This window comes from Narcine bancroftii, chromosome 14, assembly GCF_036971445.1.
Source record: "Narcine bancroftii isolate sNarBan1 chromosome 14, sNarBan1.hap1, whole genome shotgun sequence".
Lineage (NCBI taxonomy): Eukaryota > Metazoa > Chordata > Chondrichthyes > Torpediniformes > Narcinidae > Narcine > Narcine bancroftii.
In genome coordinates, this window is record NC_091482.1 from 1792864 (window position 1) to 1819219 (window position 26356).

Below are 26356 nucleotides of genomic sequence, written 5' to 3' on the forward strand. Positions count from 1 at the left end.
CAGGACTATAAGAGCAGCAGAGAGGATCACTGGAGGGTCTCCCCACATCCAGCCCCCCTCCCCACCATCAATGGCATTTACTGGGATTGCTTAAAGAGAGTGTGCAGTATCTGTGAAGATCCCTACACACAGCATCTTCCACCTATTCCCGAGCTGTAGGAAGATCAGAGCCAGAACCACCAGCCTCGGAACAGCTTCTTCCCATGGGCAGTGAGAATGCTCAATGACTGCTGAGCTGCTAAAACAATTCCCTGTAAGTTTATTTATTAATAATATTTTTAATATGTGTTTATAAGACATGTAGATATGTTCTGTGTATCTATGTATAGTTCGTCTGTATGTGTATTTGCACTGTGGAGCAGTGAATGCTGTTTCATTCGGATGTATTCATACGATTGGATAATAAACATGGAGGAGACCATCTTCTTCCACCTTCCTGCATTGCCACAACACGTGCAAACATCGACCAGCATGAGATGGACAGAGCATTCCACTGAATTAAGTTTCTCCTCATCTCGGTGCTTTCAGGTTAACCCCCTTGTAAATGGTGTTGGTCCAATGGATGGGAGTGGTGAGGTGCCATTTCTAGCAGTGTGTGGCACTGACCCCAGATGCATAATTCCCCCCCCCCCCCCAACATCATTTATTGGTGGGCAGAAGAGGGTTACATAAGCAATGCCAAAAGATGTGTACTTTTGGTAATCGGGCACATTTTGGTGGTTCTGGACAAACAGTCCAATCACACAGAATTCCTATCACATTCCAGACTCTCTTAATTTACTGGTTTTAAATGTAACACGGTCATACAATGAATGTGGAGTTTCTCCAGCAACTTAACTTCTGTTCCAGATTCCAACCTCAGCTGTTTCTCGTGCTACCAAAGCCCAGGCAATTCGACTGCCTTTGAAGGCCCTTTTTAAAACTTGATGCCATCAGGTTCAGAGGATTTTTGGATGTTAGTCCCATTCAAGTATTGCTTCTTTATCAACAGCACCTTCTTTAAAACAAAATTAAATTCATAAGATGTGGATGCAGCTGGCATTTCTTGGCTGCCCCTGGTGCCTTTGTAGGACGTCGACAAGGTGTCCCAAGAGAACTGCCTCTATCTTCAAGGTCCCTCACCATCTTCATGAAGGCTTGCCAGCAGCTATGCTTCATGAGCAGTTGGAGGAGATTTTGTACATCACCAAAGTCTCAAATTTCTCCAGGTGTACCGTGGAGAGCATTCTGACTGGTTGCATCAGTAATGCATAGGAATTTTGTGATCTGCTCATGACAATAAATTCTGACTCTCTCTGCTACCATCAGGAAGGAGCCTGAAGACGAATACCCAGCGGCACAAGAACAGCTTCTTCCCCTCTGCCGTCAGATTCCTGAATGGACAACGAACCACAGACACGACCTCACTTTTTTTCTCTGAGATTTTTTAAAATGGTGTATTTACAGAAGTACACTTTGCAGCAATTTTTGCACAATAACCCTGCCACAAAACTCATGTTCAGGACAATAAATTTGGGTTTGTTAAGGAGGTGAACCTTTAAGCCCCACAGTCTGATTTGGTCGCTGCCCTTCTGTTTACAACCGATACTCCCTCTGCCTTTAAGAGATCTCCTTAAGTTCCTTGCACTTTCTTTGTAGATGCTTACTTCAGCTTTTTGCTTGTTTTTTTTGTATCCTGGATGTTGTCTACAAGTTCCTTCTTCATAGATTCCCTCATCGTCCCTCTGGACTGAACTCTCAAATCCTCTGCATCCTCAGACCAATGAACTGAAAGCAGTACTGAAATCTTTGTTTAATGGAGCAAGCTTCCCTTCCCTACCATTCCCATGGGGTTTCTATTGCTTATGGGGAAACCCAGCTTCCTGCTCCAAAGCAAGTAGTGTCTTACTACAAATGTGGGCTTGCAGTTGTGGACCCAGAGCATGTGAATGAATGAAAGGAAATCAGCCCAGTGTGTGCAAGGTCAATGGGAACTGGCTTCCGTTCCTCTGGCAGCTTCCGAAAGACGTGCAACTGCAGATCCAAGACCAGCACCTCTTCACTTACAATCATTCATTAGAAGTGAAGTTGACAGCACTTTCCAACTACAAACACACACAGCCTCTGTGTGTATGTTTGAACTGGTTGTCAACCTTGCAGTGAAACACAAAAGTCTGCAGAAGCTCTGATTGTAGTAAAAACACAGAAATGCTGGACAGACTCGGCCAGTCTCACAGCGTCCACAAGAGGTAAAGATATATTACCAACATTTCGGGGCTGAGCCCTTCATCAAGAGATGGGTAAAAATCTTCCATTAGCACCCCTCCCCCATCTTTCCTTATGTTGTTCCTCTAGCTGACTCTTTCTTCCCTTTCCCCCATTTACATAGCCAACCCCTTCCCCCCCCCCACATCAATTCTCACCTTTCCTCCCTCTTGTCACAAGATAAAGGAACAGAAATAGGCCATTTGGCCCATCAAGTCTACTCCAAAAGTCCACATCCCTTGATACCTTGACTAATTAGATACTGAAGTGCCAGTTGATGAAGTAGACAAAGACGATATGGTCAAACAATATTCATGGCTTTTATTAGCAGAAACTTATGGTACAAATAATGAAAGACAATGGGTGCATATACAGTTATACCCAAGGGAAGTGTCCTAACGGTAGAGATAATACACAGCCAATGTTAGTACAGGAAAGCTTGCCAGAGGGGAGACAGGCAGTTTAGCAGAGATTCACCACAGATACCTGTCAATCTCCCCCTTAAACTCCCCCAATGATCTGGCCTCCACATCAGTATGTGTCAACAAATTCCACAAATCCATGACCCTCTGGCTAAAGAAATTTCTCCTCATCTCTGTTTTAAATGGGTACTTTCTAATTTTAAGACTGTACCCGCTTGTCCTAGATTCACCCACTAAGGGAAACATCTTATTCGCATCTACTCTGTCCAATCCTTTCAGCATTGGAAATGCTATGGGATCCCTTCTATACTCCAGTCCAAGAGCCGCTAAACATTCTGGATTCCAGGAATCATCCTGGTAAATCCTCTCTGTCTCCAACATTATTACATCCCTTCTAAGGGGCCCAAAACTGCAGACAGTTCTACAAATGAGGTCTCACCAGGGCCCCATAGAATCTCATCAACACCTCTTTACTCTTGTACACTATCACCTCTTTACTCTTGTACACTATTCCTTTTGAAATGAACGCCAATGTAGCATTCGCTTTCCTTACTGCCGATCCAACCTGGTGGTTAACCTTTAGGTTTTCCTGCACAAAGACTGCCAAATCCCTTTTCACTTCTGAATTTTGAATTTTCTTCCATCCAAAGAATAATCTGCCAGTTTATATCCTCTACCAAACTGTCCAACTGTACATTTCTCAACATTGCTTCTCATTTGGAATTTCTTGGCCCTCTTTCCTAAACTATCCAAGTCTCTCTGCAACCTTTCAGTTTCTTCAACACTTCCTACTTCACCACCTAACTTGGTGTCATCTGCAAATTCAATCCATAATCTAAATCGTCAATATACATTGTAAAAAGAAGAAACCCCAACACAGACCCCCGTGGAACGCGACTAGTAACCTGCAACCAACCAGAACAGGATCCCTTTATTCCCACCCTTTGCTTTCCGTCTATCAGCCAATGCTCCACCCAATCTAATATATTTCCTGTAATTTCACGGGAATTACAGCCTCATTGAAGACTATTTGAAAATCCAGATACACAGCATTCACAGCCTCTCCCTTGTCCATCCTACATGAGATTTCCAATAGGTTCGTCAGGCATGATCTTCCCTTCTGGCTTGGACCTATTGTGCCATGCACCTCAAGATATTTCATAACCTCGTCCTTGAGGATCGACTCTAATAACTTTCCCACCACTGACGTCAGATTAATGGGCCTATAATTTCCTTTTTTCTTCTCCCTCCTTTCTTAAACAGCGGGATTACATTTGTGACCTTCCAATCCTCTGGAACCATGCCAGAGTCTATTGATTTCTGGAAAATCAATTCCAATGCCTCACAATCTCCAAAGCCACCTCCTTCAGAGCCTGTGGGTGCACCTTAATCGGTCTGGGAGACTTGTCTATTCCATTTATCTTACTAAGCACCATCTCTCCAGTAATCCTGACTGTACTTCATTCTATTCCCTGAGGTCTCTGTCAGGTATATGGCTATTGTCTTCCTCAGTGAGAACTCGTACAAAATACTCATTTAGTTCCTCTGCCATCTCTTTGTTATCAATTAAAAATTCTCCGGTATCATTTTCAATTAGTCCTAAATTTACCTGTGTCTCTCTTTTACTCTTATATATTTTAAAAAAACTCTGTATTTTGTATTTTATCTGTCAAGTTCCTTTTATAATTCATCTTTTCTTTCCTAATTACTTTCTTTGTTTGTAAAAGTTTCCCAGTCCTTTGTTTCTCCATGAATTGTTGTTTCCTTGTATGCCCTGCCTTTTGCTATTTTAGCCGTAATCTCCTATTAGCCACATTACCTGCCTGTTCCCAATAACTCTAAATTCCCCCACTATTCAAAAGTTGATTGATCCATGTCTTAAAATTATTTATTGAGGCAGTCTCTACAGCTTCCTTGGGCAGAGAAGTGCACTGACTCACTCTGATCTGGGAGAAGCCGTTCCTCCTCAAGCCTGTCCTATATCTATTCCCCTGAATTTTGAGTCTATGGGGCTCCATAATATTTGGGGCAATGATGGTTTTTTCCTTTATTTGCCCCCGTGCTTCAGTTTTAAATTTGTCATCAGACAATTCACCTGTGATTAAAGTCCACATTCCAGATTTTATTCACAGTTATTTATGCACATTTTGGTTTGACCATGCATAATGTTTGGGACATTTGGCTCCACAGCTGTTTGTGAGACTCTGGTATGTTTAATTGGTGCTGGTATAAGAGACCTGGACTTGATTCTAAGCTTTTGATCATCTTTGGGGTCTGAAGTCGCCATTTTTCACCAAGAGGACCAGAGTTGTTTCAATGAGTGTCAAAGAAGCCATTGAGGCTGAAAAACAAGAATAAAACGGTAAGAGACGTCGCCCAAACCTGAGGATGACCAAAATCAACAGTCTGGAACATCATTAAGAAGGAAGGGTGTACTGGTGAGTTCAGTGGAGCCAAATGTCCCAAACATTATGGTGCCCTGATGAGGGGACTCTGCATAAAAAGTGTTGTAATTTCTACACAGTCAAACCAAAATGTGTACAAATAACTGAACAAAATCTGAAATGTAGACTTTAATCACAGATGAATTGTCTGGTTACAAATTTAAAAGTGTGGGGCACAAGGGTAAATAAATGTCCCCTGGAGGTGCTGATATCCTGACCGCATAAATGTTGCAGGTGACGGATTGGCTGGGGTGTGAAAATTTAGATGTTAAACTCTAAAATGAAAATTCTGGAGACATTCAGCAGAACAGACAGGAGCTTGTATGGAGAGAAAAAGTTAACATTCTATTTCTGACTCCCTTCCTCAGTGTGAGAAGACTTGATAGCTTTCAGGGTGGGGAACAGATGAGGAGAACAAAGTGAGTAGCTCTGACAGGGCAGTTCAATGGCCGATGAGAACAATTTAAGCAACCCTTGCTATGGGTATGTAAAGCAAAGCAATCCATACCAAAAATAAAATAATGGGAGCAGAAGTGGCCAAAACTGACAGACAGAAAGAGAAAGTTCCTACAAATGGAGAATTTACTATTGGGCCTTCAAGGTTCAAGATTCTTTTCATAGTCACATAATAATACAAAAAATATATAATTTACGTGACATAATTCAACTTTTGTCTGCAATTAAGGGAAAGAGTTGCTGTGAGGATTGCCCAGTGCCCCTGAAACCCACCTGCAGCCTCTCACGCTCCTTCCTGTTCAATCCCTCGGCCACCCGAGCTCCAGATCCAAACCTCCAACATGATCAGAAAGCCTTCAGCACCCAAGGCCCTTTGGGAACCCTTCTTTCCCTTAGAACCCTCTCAAATTCTGGTTCTGAAACCTGGTCCCCCTGAGTCCACCTCTAGCACCCTTCGTGGGTCCATCTGTATTCGAACTTGTGGTGGCATCCTTATGAGAGAGCGTGCAGGTTTCATGGATCAAGAGGTTGGAGCAGGAGGGGGTGAATAAAAGTGGCAGCAATGGGAAGCTCAGTCACTCCAGTGGCCGTGTCACTGATGCTCTTTCTTGTAGCGATGGACCCCTCTGTTTTCCAACTCTAGGATATGCTTGTTGAGCAAGACTCCCTCGCCACCCCTCCCACAGCACGGGAGTCCCTCACCGCCCTTCCCAATTCTGGTGGCCAATTTAATAACAGCAAATAGACAGTGCTGGGTCCCTGACTCCAGCTGCAGAGAGAGGGGCATCCTCCAGGGGTGATGGGGGCTCTGCTGTCAACACCTTGCCCCCATTTCCTGTCCATTCTGGTGACAGCCGTACTCTTTCCTCCGCGCGGAGCCATACAGTCCCTCTGCCTTCTCTTTCTGTCTTCTGTCCGCCGCGCCGAAGCACAGTGCGGAGGGTTCGGGCGAGGCAGCGAGGGCGCGGTGCCCGGCACTAGGTACTTTGTGCGAGCGGGTGGGAGGGGAGAGAAAGAAAGCGAGGTGAGTATCCTTCCGCCGCCCTCCTTTCCCCTCACACTGCGCCTGCGTCCGCCCAAACTCGAGCCGAGCGCAAGGGAGGGCGGGACAGGGCGGCCGAAAAAAAGTGCGCCGACCTGATCACCGTCGGATCCGAAGCGCAAGCGCCCGGCAGGCCCGGAACTACACTCGGTCGCTCCGCCATTTTGGCAGCTGTTCGGCGGCGGGTGTCGACGGCTTCCTTCCTTGGACTCGCCCTTTCTCTCCTCGCCACCTCCCTCCCGACAGCCCAGCACCGACAGGCGGCCACACATTTTCTCTTTCGGGCGAGGAGAAGCCCGCCGAAGTCGGCCTCCCGGCAGAGAGCGCGCCGTAACCCCCACCCCGTTGAGCGCCTCATCTTTCCCCCCCCCCCCCCCCACCGCCGCCGCCGGACATGATGGACGACCGCGAGGATCTGGTGTACCAAGCCAAGCTGGCCGAGCAGGCTGAGCGCTATGACGGTGAGTTACTGGGAGGGGAGTTAGCCCGAGGTGGGGGGGGTCACCTCACGGTCGGCATCTATGCCGGGGATCCGGCTGCTCGGCCGCCGGCTGGAAGCGCCGCACAAAATGGCGGCCGGCGCCGCGCTCCCTCCCGCGACGGCCCGGGCCGGGGGAGGGGGAGGGGTAAGGGGAGGGGGTGGGGGGAGGAGATCCCACCCCCATAGCGGACCGACCCATCCCTGCCCCGGATTGGAGGGGGGGGCCGCCGCTCACTCTCCATCTCCCCCCCCCCGCCGCGCCCTCCCCCTTCCCCCCCCCGCCGCGCCCTCCCCCTTCCCCCCCCCGCCGCGCCCTCCCCCTTCCCCCCCCCGCCGCGCCCTCCCCCTTCCCCCCCCCGCCGCGCCCGCCCTCCCCCTTCCCCCCCCGCCGCGCCCGCCCTCCCCCTTCCCCCCCCGCCGCGCCCTCCCCCTTCCCCCCCCACCCCCCGCCGCGCCCTCCCCCTTCCCCCCCGCCGCGCCTTCCCCTTCCCCCCCGCCGCGCCTTCCCCTTCCCCCCGCCGCGCCCTCCCCTTCCCCCCCCCGCCGCGCCCTCCCCCTTCCCCCCCCCGCCGCGCCCGCCCTCCCCCTTCCCCCCCCGCCGCGCCCTCCCCCTTCCCCCCCACCCCCTTCCCCCCCACCCCCGCCGCGCCCTCCCCTTCCCCCCGCCGCGCCCTCCCCTTCCCCCCGCCGCGCCCTCCCCTTCCCCCCGCCGCGCCCTCCCCTTCCCCCCGCCGCGCCCACCCCCTTCCCCCCGCCGCCCCCTTCCCCCCGCCGCCCCCTCCCCCTTCCCCCCCCCACCCCCCGCCGCGCCCTCCCCCTTCCCCCCCACCCCCGCCGCGCCCTCCCCCTTCCCCCCCCACCCCCCGCCGCGCCCTCCCCCCGCCGCGCCCTCCCCTTCCCCCCCGCCGCGCCCTCCCCTTCCCCCCGCCGCGCCCTCCCCTTCCCCCCGCCGCGCCCTCCCCCTTCCCCCCGCCGCGCCCTCCCCCTTCCCCCCGCCGCCCCCTCCCCCTTCCCCCCGCCGCCCCCTCCCCCTTCCCCCCGCCGCCCCCTCCCCCCACCCCCCGCCGCGCCCTCCCCCTTCCCCCCCCACCCCCCGCCGCGCCCTCCCCCCGCCGCGCCTTCCCCTTCCCCCCCGCCGCGCCCTCCCCTTCCCCCCGCCTCCCCCTTCCCCCCGCCGCGCCCTCCCCTTCCCCCCGCCGCGCCCTCCCCCTTCCCCCCGCCGCGCCCTCCCCCTTCCCCCCGCCGCCCCCTCCCCCTTCCCCCCGCCGCCCCCTCCCCCTTCCCCCCGCCGCGCCTTCCCCCCGCCGCGCCCTCCCCCTTCCCCCCGCCGCGCCCTCCCCTTCCCCCCGCCGCGCCCTCCCCTTCCCCCCGCCGCGCCCTCCCCTTCCCCCCGCCGCCCCCTCCCCTTCCCCCCGCCGCCCCCTCCCCTTCCCCCCGCCGCCCCCTCCCCTTCCCCCCGCCGCCCCCTCCCCTTCCCCCCGCCGCCCCCTCCCCTTCCCCCCGCCGCCCCCTCTCCCCCCGCCGCCCCCTCTCCCCCCCGCCGCCCCCTCTCTCCCCCGCCGCCCCCGCTCCCTCTCCTCCCCGCCGCTCCCTCTCCCCCCCGCCGCCCCCTCTCCCCCCCGCCGCCCCCTTTCCCCCCGCCGCCCCCTCTCCCCCGCCGCCCCCTCTCCCCCGCCGCCCCCTCTTCCCCCGCCGCCCCCTCTCCCCCCGCCGCCCCCTCACCCCGCCGCCCCCTCACCCCGCCGCCCCCTCCCCCCCGCCGCCCCCTCCCCCCCGCCGCCCCCTCTCCCCCCCGCCGCCCCCTCTCCCCCCCGCCGCCCCCTCTCCCCCCGCCGCCCCCTCTCCCCCCCGCCGCCCCCTCTCCCCCCCGCCGCCCCCTCTCCCCCCCGCCGCCCCCTCTCCCCCCCGCCGCCCCCTCTCCCCCCCGCCGCCCCCTCTCCCCCCCGCCGCCCCCTCTCCCCCCCGCCGCCCCCTCTCCCCCCCGCCGCCCCCTCTCCCCCCCGCCGCCCCCTCTCCCCCCCGCCGCCCCCTCTCCCCCCCGCCGCGCCTTCCCCCCGCCGCGCCCTCCCCCTTCCCCCCGCCGCGCCCTCCCCCTTCCCCCCGCCGCGCCCTCCCCCTTCCCCCCGCCGCGCCCTCCCCCTTCCCCCCGCCGCGCCCTCCCCTTCCCCCCGCCGCCCCCTCTCCCCCCCGCCGCCCCCGCTCCCTCTCCTCCCCGCCGCTCCCTCTCCCCCCCGCCGCCCCCTCTCCCCCCGCCGCCCCCTCTCCCCCCGCCGCCCCCTCTCCCCCGCCGCCCCCTCCCCCCCGCCGCCCCCTCTCCCCCCCGCCGCCCCCTCTCCCCCCCGCCGCCCCCTCTCCCCCCCGCCGCCCCCTCTCCCCCCCGCCGCCCCCTCTCCCCCCCCGCCGCCCCCTCTCCCCCCCGCCGCCCCCTCTCCCCCCCGCCGCCCCCTCTCCCCCCCGCCGCCCCCTCTCCCCCCCGCCGCCCCCTCTCCCCCCCGCCGCCCCCTCTCCCCCCCCTCGTCTCCCACCCCCTCTTCCCTCCCCACCCCCTCTTCCCTCCCCACCCCCGTCTCTCCCTCCCCCCCCCAGCCCTTCTCCCCCCAGCCCTTCTCCCCCCCAGCCCTTCTCCCCCCCAGCCCTTCTCCCCCCCAGCCCTTCTCCCCCCCACTTTCCCTCTCCCCCCCTAAAATTCAACTGTCTCTTGTATTGAGCAATCTCATGCCTCTTTGGCAGAATATTCATTTCATTATCTGTCTACTCATGCCCAATTTTTTTTTGAAGGGTGGGGAAGTTTTCCTGTTTTGTCATGACAGGGAGATTAGAGACATGTTTCACCTGATTTATTTCCACCATGGTTTACTTTAATATTCCAAAACTAATAAGGAATTTTTTTTTTAAAACAGGTTAAAGCCGTGTATGTGACTTTAGCGAGATATCCTTCATGTATTTTAGAAACCTTACATGCTGGGTGAGGGTCTTGCTGAAGTTTTGATAGGGGTGGTTGTTGAGTTCTGTTAATGTCAAGTAAAAGGTTTGTGATGTTCTTAAACTAGACTTTTAATTATTTCAGGCATGTCATTTCTCCATATTGTTGCTAATTGAGCACAAATACAAATTGCAGTCTATTTTGCCATTGCTGCCATTATTCTGGTGTGTGGGTGGCATAAAGACTAACATGATTACTACATGTAATTTCATTGAGTAGTGTACTTTACTAACCAGACTAACATGGTTACTGTACTTTACTAACCAGACTAACACGGTTACTACATGTAATTTCATTGAGTAGTGTACTTTACTAACCATACTAACATGGTTACTACATGTAATTTCATTGAGCAGTGTACTTTACTAACCAGACTAACACGGTTACTACATGTAATTTCATTGAGTAGTGTACTTTACTAACCAGACTAACACGGTTACTACATGTAATTTAATTGAGTAGTGTACTTTACTAACCAGACTAACACGGTTACTACATGTAATTTCATTGAGTAGTGTACTTTACTAACCAGACTAACACGGTTACTACATGTAATTTCATTGAGTAGTGTACTTTACTAACCAGACTAACACGGTTACTACATGTAATTTCATTGAGTAGTGTACTTTACTAACCAGACTAACACGGTTACTACATGTAATTTCATTGAGCAGTGTACTTTACTAACCAGACTAACACGGTTACTACATGTAATTTCATTGAGCAGTGTACTTTACTAACCAGACTAACACGGTTACTACATGTAATTTCATTGAGTAGTGTACTTTACTAACCAGACTAACATGGTTACTACATGTAATTTCATTGAGTAGTGTACTTTACTAACCAGACTAACACGGTTACTACATGTAATTTCATTGAGTAGTGTACTTTACTAACCAGACTAACACGGTTACTACATGTAATTTCATTGAGTAGTGTACTTTACTAACCAGACTAACACGGTTACTACATGTAATTTCATTGAGTAGTGTACTTTACTAACCAGACTAACATGGTTACTACATGTAATTTCATTGAGTAGTGTACTTTACTAACCAGACTAACACGGTTACTACATGTAATTTCATTGAGCAGTGTACTTTACTAACCAGACTAACACGGTTACTACATGTAATTTCATTGAGTAGTGTACTTTACTAACCAGACTAACACGGTTACTACATGTAATTTCATTGAGTAGTGTACTTTACTAACCAGACTAACACGGTTACTACATGTAATTTCATTGAGTAGTGTACTTTACTAACCAGACTAACACGGTTACTACATGTAATTTCATTGAGTAGTGTACTTTACTAACCAGACTAACACGGTTACTACATGTAATTTCATTGAGTAGTGTACTTTACTAACCAGACTAACACGGTTACTACATGTAATTTCATTGAGTAGTGTACTTTACTAACCAGACTAACACGGTTACTACATGTAATTTCATTGAGCAGTGTACTTTACTAACCAGACTAACACGGTTACTACATGTAATTTCATTGAGCAGTGTACTTTACTAACCAGACTAACACGGTTACTACATGTAATTTCATTGAGTAGTGTACTTTACTAACCAGACTAACATGGTTACTACATGTAATTTCATTGAGTAGTGTACTTTACTAACCAGACTAACACGGTTACTACATGTAATTTCATTGAGTAGTGTACTTTACTAACCAGACTAACACGGTTACTACATGTAATTTCATTGAGTAGTGTACTTTACTAACCAGACTAACACGGTTACTACATGTAATTTCATTGAGCAGTGTACTTTACTAACCAGACTAACACGGTTACTACATGTAATTTCATTGAGTAGTGTACTTTACTAACCAGACTAACATGGTTACTACATGTAATTTCATTGAGTAGTGTACTTTACTAACCAGACTAACATGGTTACTACATGTAATTTCATTGAGTAGTGTACTTTACTAACCAGACTAACACGGTTACTACATGTAATTTCATTGAGTAGTGTACTTTACTAACCAGACTAACATGGTTACTACATGTAATTTCATTGAGCAGTGTACTTTACTAACCAGACTAACATGGTTACTACATGTAATTTCATTGAGCAGTGTACTTTACTAACCAGACTAACACGGTTACTACATGTAATTTCATTGAGTAGTGTACTTTACTAACCAGACTAACACGGTTACTACATGTAATTTCATTGAGTAGTGTACTTTACTAACCAGACTAACACGGTTACTACATGTAATTTCATTGAGTAGTGTACTTTACTAACCAGACTAACACGGTTACTACATGTAATTTCATTGAGCAGTGTACTTTACTAACCAGACTAACACGGTTACTACATGTAATTTCATTGAGCAGTGTACTTTACTAACCAGACTAACACGGTTACTACATGTAATTTCATTGAGCAGTGTACTTTACTAACCAGACTAACACGGTTACTACATGTAATTTCATTGAGCAGTGTACTTTACTAACCAGACTAACACGGTTACTACATGTAATTTCATTGAGCAGTGTACTTCACTAACCAGACTAACACGGTTACTACATGTAATTTCATTGAGCAGTGTACTTTACTAACCAGACTAACACGGTTACTACATGTAATTTCATTGAGTAGTGTACTTTACTAACCAGACTAACACGGTTACTACATGTAATTTCATTGAGCAGTGTACTTTACTAACCAGACTAACACGGTTACTACATGTAATTTCATTGAGTAGTGTGTCTTATAAAATGTCCAGTTGAGAATTATTTCACTAAGGTCTTTGAAGAGAATGTATGCATCTTTTCAGTAGAACCAATTTGTATGTTAAAAATACCTGTCGTGGTGGCTTTGTGGCATTTCATCTGCAAATACCACATGCTGATTCCTGGCCTGTATGTTGATTTTTGAAGTTTGTTTCTGAAACTGATAATGGCTTGTCGATTTAAGTGGAACCATGGCAGGCAGGCCAGTATATTTCAGCAGGCAGATATGTCCCCATTTGCAACCTCATTTTTATCATTTTATCATTAGGCTAATAAAACAATGGAAGTATGAAGAGAATTTTAAGTTAAGAGTGATAGAAATATCCAAGAAATCTAGCAACTTTGTTGCTGCATGAAAATTTGAGATATCTGAGAACTTGGTAAGAGATTGGAGAAAGAAGAGATTTTTAAGAAAAATGCCAAAGAGGCAATCAATTTTTGTTGAGAAGAGAAATCACTTGTTGGCCAGAGTTGGAAAATCACATTGCAGAATGGGTATGTGAACAGAGGCAAGGTGGCTACATACTCTCGCAAAATAAAATGAGAGCATTTGCACTGAAGTGGGCAAAGTCGCACCCAGAACGCAGTAAAAATTTTGAAGCTACAATAGGCTGGTGCAACAGTTGCATGAACAGAAAAATTCTGATCTTATGGGGAAAAAAACAAAAATTGCTCAGAAACTACCAAAAGATTTTGATCATAAATTTGTAAGTTTTTACCATTTTATTCTACATAACCAGCAGAAAAACCAGCTTGTATTGGCAAACATTGGAAACATGAACAAAACCCTTGTGAATTTTAACATGATAGGCAATAGATCAGTGGAATGCAAAGATGTGAAAACTGCAAACCAGAAGTACAGGCCATGAAAGGACCAGGTTTATGGTTGTGTTATTGTGCATGGCTGATGGGTCGAATTTAAGACCCATGGTAATCTTCAAGCTCAAACAAACCTAAAATAGAATTCCCAGCAGGTATTTTTGTTCATTTTCATGATAAAGGATGGATGAAAATGGTGTAAAACTATGGGTAGACAATGTGTGGAACAGGTAACAGACTGAGTTTGCTGCTCCGGGATGTGTTTCACAGCCACTTTTGAGGAAACTTAAAAGTAGATTAGCACAGCATCATACTTGATGGTGGTTTTCCCAGGTAGTTTGCCATCTCTCAATGTCTGCTTGAACAAGCCATTCAGACCATGTGCATGAAGAATGGATAAATAGTGCAGTAAAGTCATTCACAAAAGGTGGGTCAATGAAAATTAGTTGCAGTTTGGTTTTTCAAGGGTCAACTGTATGCTGAATTGGCATTGAGTGGTTTTTAAGTTGAGTTTGAGGTCTCAAAAGAATATCTGGAGTACGTCGACCCCTATTTTTTGAGAGATTTTTGAGGTTTTCAAGTCTTGACTTGTATGCCAGAATATATGGTATTATGAATTTGTATTTGCAACAAATAAAGCTTAATTTGTAAATGTGTGTCTCATGTGTTTTTAAATGAATATGCATCAACTTGAGGCATTTTCAATGTTAAATATTTTAATGTTGGAAAAATTTAATGAGCTGTAGAGGACTGAGTCATGCAAATGGTGTATATTATTTGATTTACCCTGATATTGCTCCACCAGCTAATATCTCTTTTGACTATCCTCTGTTTTGAGGGGAAAGATGCAGTGGGAATTTGAGTTGTTTGTCGTAGAATTTTTCTCCACTAAACTGATCCTGTGTTTTGAATTTTCATTTAGATAGACCCTGGTCTTTATTTGAAAGTTTTAATTCCTTGATTTAAAAAAAAATTATTCTGGTAGTGCTGGATGTCGTAACCTTTCCATCCTACTTCCATTTTACCTGTGTAAATTAGGTCATGATGGCTCATAAGATTGAAATTGCCTCAGGATCTGTGACTCAGACATCCTCAGCATCTGCCTGCCAGTTATATGGGTGGGACTTCTACATTTTCATTCTACTTATTTAATCAGTACAAGATTTATTGACATGTTTTAAAGGTAATACGGAATCACAAATGTAAAAATTTAACTAAGCATTAGAAACTTGATTAGAATTTTTCTGTACCTTCATAGAGGCCAGCAGCGAAGCCTGTCTAATAAGTCCACTTGTCAGCAGGACTTATTAAGGGTTAAGTACAGTAGTAGTAATAATAATTGGAAATCCACATGGTGCCTGATGGCCATTTGTGGCATCCCAATTTATTTTACTCGGATTAGCTAATTACCTACAGGCTGAGAATTGCAGTATGTGTTTAGTGAAGAATAAATGGGTTTTATTTTATGGTGCGATGTTAGATCCTCCTAACACCCTGAAGGACCTTGCAACCAATCGCATAGTGTTGTGCAATCTTTGTTAATGTAGGTAAGTGGGCCAGTCCTACTTGCTCTACATCCTGCACAACAAAAGTGACCATTTCATGCTTTTGTGATGTTGGTTTAGGAAGGAATGTGGGGGATAGACACTAGTGGATCTCTTTAAACCAGGTGGAGATTTAGATTAAAAATTCATCCAGTATATTGGCATACTTTTATGTCATTTGTAGTGCTTGTCCAGATGTGATGCAGAAATTTGTGAATATGTATGTATGACAAATACTGATCCAACTTTGGCATAGGGGAACCAAAAAAGTTTCTGTTTTCATTAAAAAATGTATTATGCAGATTAAAAATGAAGCAGCAGTAACCATATAACAATCACATTACAGAAACAGACCATTTCGGCCCCTCTCGTCCGTAACTATTTAAGTGAACTCCCCTAGTCCCACCTACCTGCTCCCTGCCACTAACCTTCCAATCCCCTCACATCCATGTACTCATCCAACCTTAAATGACAAAATTGACCCTCCTCCAACCACCTCTTCCTGAAGGTCATTCCACTTTGAATGAAGAAGCTTCCTCTTATGTTACCTCTAAAGTTTCTTCCCCCTAACCTTGAATGACTCCTCGTTTCAATCTCACCTTCTCTCAAGGGGAGGGATCTACTCTATCTATCCCCCTCATAATTTTATATACCTCTATCAAATCCCTCCTCAACTTTCTATGCTCCAGTGAATGAAGACCCAGCCTACTCATTCTTTCTTTGTATTCTAGATACCATAATCCAGGCAACATTTTAGTAAATCATCTCTGCACCCACTCTACCTTATTGATATCCTTCCTATAATTTGGGGACCAGAACGGCACACAATATTCCAACTTGGCCTCACCAATGCCTTGAACAGTCTCAACATCACCTCCCAGCTCCTATATTCTATGCTTTGATTTATAAAGGCCAGCATATCAAAAGCCTTCTTCACCACCCTATCTACATTCAAAGAATGATGAACCATTATTCAAAGATCTCTCTGCTCCTCTGCATTCCTCAATGCCCTCCTCTTCACTGCATACATCCTATTTTGATTATTCTTCCCAAAATGAAGCAATTCACACTTATCTACATTAAACTCCATCTGTCACCTTTCTGCCCATTCGAAGCAGTCCAAAACCTTCTGTAGTCTCCGAAAACCATCCTCATTATCCACAACTCCCCCTATTTTTGTCTTGTCTGCATATTTACTCACCCAATTTACCACTGCATCATCCAAATCATTAATGTAAATGACGAACAACAAGGGACCCAACACCGATTCCTGAGGCACACTGCTCGTTACTGGCCTCCATCCTGACAGATAGTTATCCACCCTGACTCTCTGGTACCTATCTTCTAGCCACTGTTGAGCCCATCTGACTATCTCAACATTAATCCCTAGTGCCAAAACCTTCCTCACCAACAACCTTCCGTGTGGAACCTTATCAAAAGCCTTACTGAACTAACGATTTAGGTTTGTGTCTGTATCCTTGGAAGACAAACATATTAATGGTTTGGATAAATTTATAATGCATGTTGAAAGATTATGAATGTGCACAACTGGTATTAGAGGTACTTAATTAAAAACATGGTACTTGTGTAAATAATCCAAGCCATTCCTTAGTTTAAAATTTGTGGTGCAGTTAAATGAGAAACAACTGTTATTAATTTACCATTGCTGCTTTTTAATATTCAAACTGCAAAGTTTCCAAGCAGCTCAAAGGATTTGTGTTATTTTGACACCAATTATAAAATATTCTTTGTTTGCAAGACCTGGATGCTTAAGTGAATGGATGCTTAATTCTCAAGTTTTAAGTTGAAACAATATACCTAACTCCTTAGACTTTAAGTTCATAATGGAGATTAAATAGGCAACAAATTACAAGTTCTTCAGTCCTCAATTTTGTGCTGACCCATATATTCCTTAAAAAGAGTACTAAACCCTCTAATTTTCTTCCATCCATGTGCCTGTCTAAGGGTCTCTTAAACGCCCATAATATTTCAGCCTCCACCACCACGCCTTCAAAGCATTACAGACATCCACTATGTATATTTAAAAAATTTGCCTCCCTTGTGTCCTTTTCTTTAATATTTTGTCTTCCAGCATTTTATAATTGAGAAGCTGATGAATGTTAAAGCTTAATGGAGGCCAAATATGAAAGGATTGACAAATATTGGGCAATGGTGATTGATAGGGTTTTAGAATTAGAACAGTTCAGTGCAGTATGGGCTTTTGTGGCCCATGATATTTTGCTGACCTGTATAAACCTACGCAAATCAATCTAAACTCTCCCTCCCTCAAAGCCCATAACCCTCTTCTTACATTCACATGCTTGAGTCTTTTAAAAATTGCTATTCTACCAGCCTCCACGATCAATCCCAGCATTGCATTCCAGGCACCACTGTTTATTTAAAAAAAACTACTTCTGACATTTCTCCTTTCCTCCAATCAGCTTAAACAGATGTCCTCTGGAGTTAGCCTTGGGTTCCCAAGGGAAAAAGGTGTTGACTGTCCACTTTATATGTGCCTCTCAATCTTCTGAACTTCTAAATTGCCTCTCACCCTCTGCTCCAATGGAAAAAGCCCTAGCTCTCAACCTTTTTTCATAAGAGATGCTCTCCAATCCAGGGAACATCCAGCTAAATCTCTGCATTCTCCAAAGCTTCTACATTGTTCCTATAATGAAGTGACAAAACTGAACACAATATGTGGTCTAACCAGAGTTTTATAGTGCTGTCACATGACTTTGCAACTCAGTCTTGTGACTAATGAAGGCCAGCACCTACTTATTTACCCCATCAACTTTAAAGAATCTACGGACTTGGACCCCATGATTCCTCTGTTTCTTCACACTGAAAAAATCCTGCCATTAACCATGTACTCTGCCTTTGAGTTTGACTCTCAAAAAGTACATCATCACACTTTTCCAGATTGAACTTCATTTGCCACTTTTCCTCAGAAGTCTGCATCCTCTTTCCTGTTGTAACCTACCTACTATCCACCACACAACCTTTGTGTCAACTGCAAGCTAATCAACCCATCCCTCCACTTCTACATCTATTTTTAAACACAAAGAGCAGGGGTCCCAGAACAGATCCTGTAAAATGCCACCAGTTATTGATTTAAAGATTTAATTTTAGAGGAGAAGCTAAATTTATTGTCAAATTGATGAAATGTAAGTAAACTGTAAGGTTGTCTAGGAAACTGTTTTTGGAGCACAAATCTAGAAGGATAGGAAGATTTGGGATTTGAGGTTTTGGGATTTAGTCAAATAATCTGACTGATCTAATTATTGGTGGTTGTGGTGAGCAGATGGCAGAAAGGAGGTAGATTAGTGCTGTTATTGAGGTGGCACAATGGGTGTGGGAGCTTTAGAATCTGAATTGTGGGAAGGGGATTTGTTTTGCCTCTCAGACACTTGCCAGTGCTTGATTGTATGCCTAGTGTCTTACACATTTTATTTTTCATTTCAAGTGTTTATTTGAAATGCATTTAGCTTCCATCATACTTTCATTTGAAAGTTCTATCACAGTTTAGTATTTTCAACTTCTAGTAATACATTGGCCTATTTTTTAAAATAGTGCAGGATTTTGAGATGATCCTGACCTTGTTAAAATCACAAATGTCACTAATCTACTGAATGAGTCCCAGTTTCAGGTTTTTTTTGTACCATTTGGGGTTAGTACCATATTGTATTGTAACAAAATTCTAATTGATTGTATGAACTTGGTATTAACATTTTGTTGCTCAGTACAACAATAAATCATAAGTAATAGCTATGTAAACTTTAAAAAAAATCTAGAACTGCAACATCTGAGAGGGGTAAGAATGTTCATTTTAATAACCTTCAGAAATTTGTGTCAGAACCCAATTCTAGTTCATTATTGGACAGATGATCCCATATTACAGCAATTTTGATAATGGAACTTGGTCCTTGCAGAATTAACAAATTACCTCCTAAAAGTTTGAAGCAAAAAGTAAATTTTGTACTTTCATGATTTGTGGGGGGGGGGGGAAGAAATTAAAAAATGACAATACATATTATTTTCATTAATAATAAAAAAAGAATGAATAAATGAGCATTTGTACTCATTACTGTGGGCAAAAAGGTTGTATATGACATCACTGCCACAGCTGAAACCCTCCTTTACCATGCCCTCTACAGTCCAAGGATGTGAACACAGTGACTGAGTTCATTGCTTTGTTTCTGCATTGCATTCTCTGACATGTTGTATTGTGGGTAGACATGGCAAGTACCAGTTGCTCAGATTAATCCCTTTGTCTTTACTCTACTTTGTGCTTTAACCCATGACCCCCCTCCCTTAACTACATTTGCACTGACTCTTCCCACATCCATTCTCTCTCTCTGATATCACTACTTCCTAAACCCTCTACTAATTCACAAACTTTGTCCATTAGTTGAGTAAAATGTTGAACTTTGTTAATGGCAGTGGGTCACTTTGTCAATTATTAAAAAGGCTGAATATGAGAGTAAAGTATCCCACATGGAATTCCAGTGGGAAGAGTTTATATTAGAATATGAGAGTAAAGTATCCCACATGGAATTCCAGTGGGAAGAGTTTATCTTAGAATATGAGAGTAAAGTATCCCACATGGAATTCCAGTGGGAAGAGTTTATCTTAGAATATGAGAGTAAAGTATCCCACATGGAATTCCAGTGGGAAGAGTTTATATTAGAATATGAGAGTAAAGTATCCCACATGGAATTCCAGTGGGAAGAGTTTATCTTAGAATATGAGAGTAAAGAATCCCACATGGAATTCCAGTGGGAAGAGTTTATCTTAGAATATGAGAGTAAAGTATCCCACATGGAATTCCAGTGGGAAGAGTTTATATTACAGGAAAGAGTGATGCAGATAGTTTTCGGAGTTCAAACATTCCATAATGTGGAGTCTGGTTGGAACCTTTTGTTCGATGTGGATATAAGATAACTTTACTAGCAAGAGCTCCAAGTTAAAAGATATTTTTGTTCTAATTGAAGATTTGTTTCCCCAGAGGCTAAAGGATCTATTTATTTGGTACATGGAGTTGTTATGGCTGAAAATATTTATTTAAAGGTTAACTTTTTTCTCCCCTTTTTAGAACTTGGTAAAAGGAGTCCTTCTGGAGGTAATGATACCACAAGTTACTCTGGGAGAAAATGTTTAGTGTCAGGCTTAAAGCAGTTTGGATCATTATCTAATGGAGCACGACTTCAATTTTTAAAATGGTGAATGAGTGGAGGAGAAATGTTAAGGCTAATTGGGAAGAGATATTTGTAATCTGAAGCATTCCAGAAAGCATCTCTTATAGTTTTTAGACTGCAGGCATGTAACGGTACAATCAAGGAATTTTGCTGCTACACGAGCAGTCTAAAAAGGAATGTGCAGGAATTTGGAGTCAATTCCTGCACCACAATTTATCCTGCAGGACCCCTACAACTTTTTGGAGAAAGCCTGCAGTGTAAATTGTATCATAAAAATTTGTTGACATTCATTCACTCTACTGCATGTCCAACCACCCGGATAGACTGTTGTACTCAGGTTCTTGCAGTCTAAAAAGGCAACCAGTGCGAATGACCACATGGGTAGTAATTATATTATTTTTTTCTGTGATTTTCTCTTTCCCCCCCACCCCGACATTGCATTCTAAAAACCATAAATGTGTCCCATCCACAGATAAAGCTAATCACAGCGACACCCTTGGCATTTGTGTTCAAGTGCATATGAGTGTGTCATTGCATTTAGCTATTCTGAGAGTTGTCTGTCTTTTTATTTTAATAATAAAACCTCCCACATCTCCTTCAGCACCATTTGAGGCTCCAAACAGTTCTTCCAAGTGAAGCAGGATTTCACTTGTGCATCTGCACGGGTCATCTGCAGCCAGTCTCTTTGATGTAGAGGAGACCACAGCAGGAACACCGGATGCAGCAGATGAGCACCTCATCTCTGTCCACTGCATGGAACTCCCAGTGGCCATGCATTTCATTTCTCCATCCTATTCACTTGTTGACATGTCTGTCCATGGTCTCGTGTACTGCCAGACTGAGACTATCTGTAAATTGGAGGAACAACACCTCATCTTCTGACTAGGCACCCTCCAACCAGATGGCATTAATATAAACTTCTCTGGCTTTTGTTTAAAAAAACCCAACCCTACCCTACCCCCTGTCTCCTTTCACACAGACGTAAATTCTACCTAGTCCCTTATCACATCCAATTAACACCTTTTGTTGGTCTGGATTCCTCCTCCATTATTTGAATTCTGAGACTTACTGATATATCCTGCTTTTGCAGTTTATTTTTCTCTTTGAAGAAGAGCTCAAGCCCGAAATATTGGCAATAAATCTTTGTAAATCTTATGGATGTTGAAAAAAAAAACACCTGAGTTCCTTCTGCATTTCGGTGTTTTTACTACACTCACAGCGTATGCAGCCTATTGTGTTTCAGTCTGTCTGTATTTATTTATGTAATGTGATGGTTACTTACTGTGCATCCCTCGTAGCTTGAAGATAGATTCTTGCCATTTCAAAATTCTCCCATAGACATAGATATTGTGTGATCTCATTCTTATGAAAAATTAAAGAATTGGATTGTTTTTAATACTGTTTACTGTAACTCTATTTGCTGTTTCAATTTCAGATCAACTATTTCTCCACCTGCTGTAGTGTGACTCAACTTTGTCTTTTGGTCCACAGTCTAAGCCTATGGATGTTAGTCCAGTTGTCGAACTACCATGCATCTGAAGTTTTCGCCATCTGGTAAATCTGGGAACGATGGTCCCATGGGAATTTACTGGTTATCTTGTAGTTTGTGTGGTGGAAACATTTTTGAATGCTCCCGTCATCACAGTTCAATCTCCATTTTCCTTTACATCTGAACTTGATGGTATTCCTGGCTGATGTTTCGTCCACTTTTACCAACATAGAGGGTGGTGCTCGTGATTGTGGACTTTCCAGTGGATGGAAATGAGCAACTGAACAAAATGCAACTTTATTTATCATTCAAACCATGCTCGCACGGTAGGACGAGATAGCATTTCTCCAGGACCCTGGAGCATATTTACATAGATATAAGTTAGAAAGGCAGTTAACCCCGTAAAATATTAAGGTATTCAAGTGCATACACTGAAAGTCCATGGCGCACTTTGCACATCTGGACTGAGAGTTCAGGAGCCTGATGGCTTGTGGGCAAAAGCTGTTCCCCACTTTGGACTTAAGGGCCTGTGTGCCTCAGTCCCTCCTACCAGATGGCAGAAGGGAGAACAGTTTACATGTGGGATGTGTGTAGTCTTTCACAATGTTTATTGCTTTCCGCCTGCATAGAGTGCAGTAGATGTCCTCTAGGCTAGGACAAGGCTTTTTCCACTGACTTCACTATCCTCTGCAGGGTCTTGCAATCTGAGGTGGTACAGCTTCTAAACGAGTTGCATAGAATGCTCTCATTACATCCTCTAGGATAGAGGGTGGGAGATGAACTTTCCTCAGCCTTTGTAGGAAGTAGAGGCGCTGCTGGACTTTCTTGGCTATGGAGCTGGTGTTAAGGGACCAGGTGAGGTTCTCTGTCAGGTGCACACTGAGGAACTTGCTAATCTTGACGACCTTGATGGTCGAGCCATCACAATAAGTCAGTAGAGCGTGATCTCCCTTCTGAGGTTGACAGCCATCTCTTTTGTTTTTAAAATGTTCAGATGCAGGTTGTTTGGTCTGCACCAGTTCGTTAATGTCTGCTCATTCTTACTGATAAGTCCCACCACGGTTGTGTCATCAGCAAACTTGATACTGTAGTTGGAGCTGTGTTTAGCTCCACAATCGTGGGTCATCAGCGTAAACAGCAGTGGACTAAGCCCAGAGCCTTGGGACGGCCCCCTGTGCTCAGCGGGATGATCTCGGAGATGTGATTTCCAACGTCTCCCCATCAGGAAGTTGAGAATCCAGTTGCAGAGGGAGGTGTTTCGTCTCGGCAGGTACTGAGGTATAATCATGTTGAATGCTGAAAGGTGCTTTATGTGCCCCATGATGAACATGAAGCACTGCATAAGAATGGACGTGAGTGCAGACAAGGGCAGGAGTCATTGAGGCAGGACACAGCTGACTTCTTTAGCTCAGGGACAAGGGGGGTGACTTTGAAGCAGGTAGGGACCGCAGCGCTACTCGGGGAGATGTCGGTGAGAACATCTGCTGGCTGAGCTGCACAACATGCTGGGAATGTTTTCTGGTCCAGCAGTTTTCCTTGGGATGTCTAGTTCTTTCTTAACATCAGCCACAGTAAAACACAGCACTGGATTGTTTGGAGGAGGGGTGGTCTTCTCCACTGCCTCGTTTTTTTCGCCTCAAATTGCGCATAGAAGTTGTTCAGTTCATTTGGGAGGGAGGCATCACCAGCACATGCAGATGGAATAGTCTTGTGGTTACTGACATCTTGGATCTCCTTCCACATGTGTCGCATGTCCTTGCTGTCCAGGAAGTGACCGTGAATGTGCTGAGCTTACGCATGCTTAGCCTCCCTGATGGCATTAGGCAGCTTGGCCTTGCCATTGCTAGGGCTGCCATGTTGCCCACTCTGAAGGCTGAGTCTCGATTCCTGAGCAGCACGCCAAAGGTGCACAAAATTATGACTGGTATAGCTAGGTAAATACAAATAGGCCTTTTTCATAGAGGTTGGGTGAGAAAAGGATGAAAGGACATCATTTAAAAATGAAATGTTTAGGAGGAACTTACTTCCTCAGAGGGTGATGAGATTGTGGAATGAGGTGCTCTCCGAGGTTGTGCATGTGGGTTGAATTTCAACATTTATGGGAAGATTGGATGGATTCATGGATCAGAGGGCTATAGTCTGGGTGTAGGTCAATGGGGGTAGGCAGAATAAATGGACTGAAGGGCTTGTTTGTGTGCTGTAGTGTTCTATCAATTTTGCATGCTTTGTACCCCTTGAAACTTGGTGGGATTTTTGTTACAATTAGCTACCCTTGCACTGCCAATAACTCATTCAGTCAGCTGAAGGAAATGTCATGAAGTTTGATTCAAATTAAGTTACTGGAGATGACAAATGTTTATTCAGCCAACTGTTTAAAATCGATATGGAAATCTATGAATGAGTACTTGCAATTAAAGCTAGTTAATTGAATTAGATATACTACTTTGTTACACTCCTGTAACAATTGAATCTAACTTGCATGGTTTTACATAGCAAGTGAATATTTAGAAATGATGAAATAAAAGTGTCCAGCTGCCACTTTGAGGAATTTGTCATTCAGCAGGAACTGTACACAAACAATCTGCAGTTAACATTTAACCAACTGAATCCAACTACATTAGATATGTGGATATCTAGTTACTGCTGCCTCAGTGGCAGAAATCACATTTAAGCAAAGTGTACTATTTATAATTTTAAAAAACAGCCTTATGACACGAGAAATTTTCAAATGTTAATCTGCTGTCGTAAATATTTTCATGGGGCTCCTTTTTTCTGTCACATTTTCAGTTAGCACTTTTTCTTTAAATGAAGGGTAATGTTTGTAATTTTGGATGCATCAATAAAAGTTTTGGGGGCAGGGTCTGTTATTTTAGTACATCTGTAATAAATGCTATTGCTCTGCCTGTGTCCTCATTTACTGTTCATTCACTTTGGCAAAAGTTAATGTCACCAGGCTGAGAAACTTGTCATATTTGACAATGGATTTAAAGTTTTCTCAGTTTTATAGTCAGATGAGTCAGTTCTCATCAATTCAGTGATTTCAGGAAAAAATGCTTTCCTTGGGTCCTGCAGTTGGAAAATAGGAAGTTGGATATTTCAGGATTTCAATGTTTAAATGACATTGTGCCCTTAAGATTGCTTCAGACAGAGTAAGGTTATTGACAGCTGATTGGGGATTTAGTAGCATTCTGTGGCCATAACTAGAATATTGGGTGGGCAAAGTAAAATGGACCTATTTAACAGTATTTGATGAGAGCTGAGAAGTGGTTTGTTAGCAAATGGCAAGCTATTTTCTGTAAAACTTACAAATTATTAACTAGTCATTAAGCATTTTGTCTAAATCATTATTTTATCATTGAAATTTTAACCCCTATCTCTTTCATTGCAGAGCACTCTGTATTGTTTTGATCTTCACTAGCTCAGCAAACTGCACCAGGGGTTTCAATGTGTTTACATTGAATCATATATAGACAATGTAGTGTACAAGTGTTTTGTTGGCGGTTCCTCTATTATTGCATTATTTGGAAAGGAGGAGTTTCTGATTGAGATGCAGATTGGAGGCCTGTGACAAATGGTATGCTGCAGGGATTGGTGCTGGCCGCACTACGTTATCTACATTAACTCCATGTGTAATGCAGGTACAGATTGTACCTCTTATCTGGCGCTCTGTGGTCAAGAGACTCCCACAGTCTGGCATGTTTAGGGATTGAGATGAACTTATAAAGTGGGCAGATCGACAAATGTATGGTTTCGCATTTTGATCGGTTAAACCAGGGCAAGACTTTTCGACAGTCAATGACACAGCCCTGGAAGGTATCATAGAAGAGTGGATTAGTGGTACAGGTACATGGTTCCATGAAAGTGGCAACATTGGTAGACAGTGAGGAACCATGCCTTCATTGGGCAGGGCATTGAGTACATTGTTATAACTATACAAGACATTGATGAAACTACACGTGGAGTATTGTGTGAAGTTCTAGTTACACAGATATTAAGCTAGAAAGGGTAGAGAAAGTTCATAAGAATTTTTACCAGAATTGGTGGTCCTGAATTATGATAGGCTGGTACATTTCTCCCTTGAGTGGAGGAGGCTGGTGTGATCTTTCTTCTCCCAAAGTAGGGGAATCGAAAACAGGGTTACGGTGAGAGGGGAAAAAATTAAAAGGAACACGAAGGTCACCTCAATCACACGGGCTGGAAGATAATGTGAAATGAGGTGTCATAGGAAATGAAATGAAGTGAAGCTGAGACATTTGTAGTGTTTGAAAGGTACATCGATCTGAAGTATTGAAGTATTGGCTCGCTCAGGAGGCAGCTTGGTCGGTCGGCATGGACATAATGCTGAAAGGTCTCCTTCTGTTGCAAAAGTCTTATTGTTGCATCTGATGTGGTCAGTGCCATTATTCAGAATTCTGGAATGCTGTTATGAGCTGCTGTCAGGGGTGAGATCATGTCGCTGGTTAGAGAG

The 26356-nt window shown here is 45.2% G+C and overlaps 1 protein-coding gene across 4 annotated transcripts in view; it reads left to right on the top strand.

Moving 5' to 3' along the window:
- The first annotated feature begins 6737 nt into the window (after positions 1–6737).
- ywhae1 (tyrosine 3-monooxygenase/tryptophan 5-monooxygenase activation protein, epsilon polypeptide 1) overlaps positions 6738–26356 on the top strand; it is a 60428-nt gene continuing 40809 nt past the window's right edge. For 2 of the 4 annotated variants that reach the window (XM_069910394.1, XM_069910395.1), the window contains exon 1: positions 6738–7069. In XM_069910394.1, the coding sequence (XP_069766495.1) occupies positions 7003–7069 (67 nt within the window). In that variant the 5' untranslated portion in view covers positions 6738–7002. Of the gene's footprint in view, positions 7070–21890; positions 21954–26356 lie in introns of all 4 variants that reach the window. The other 2 variants (XM_069910393.1, XM_069910392.1) reach the window with 2 other exon arrangements.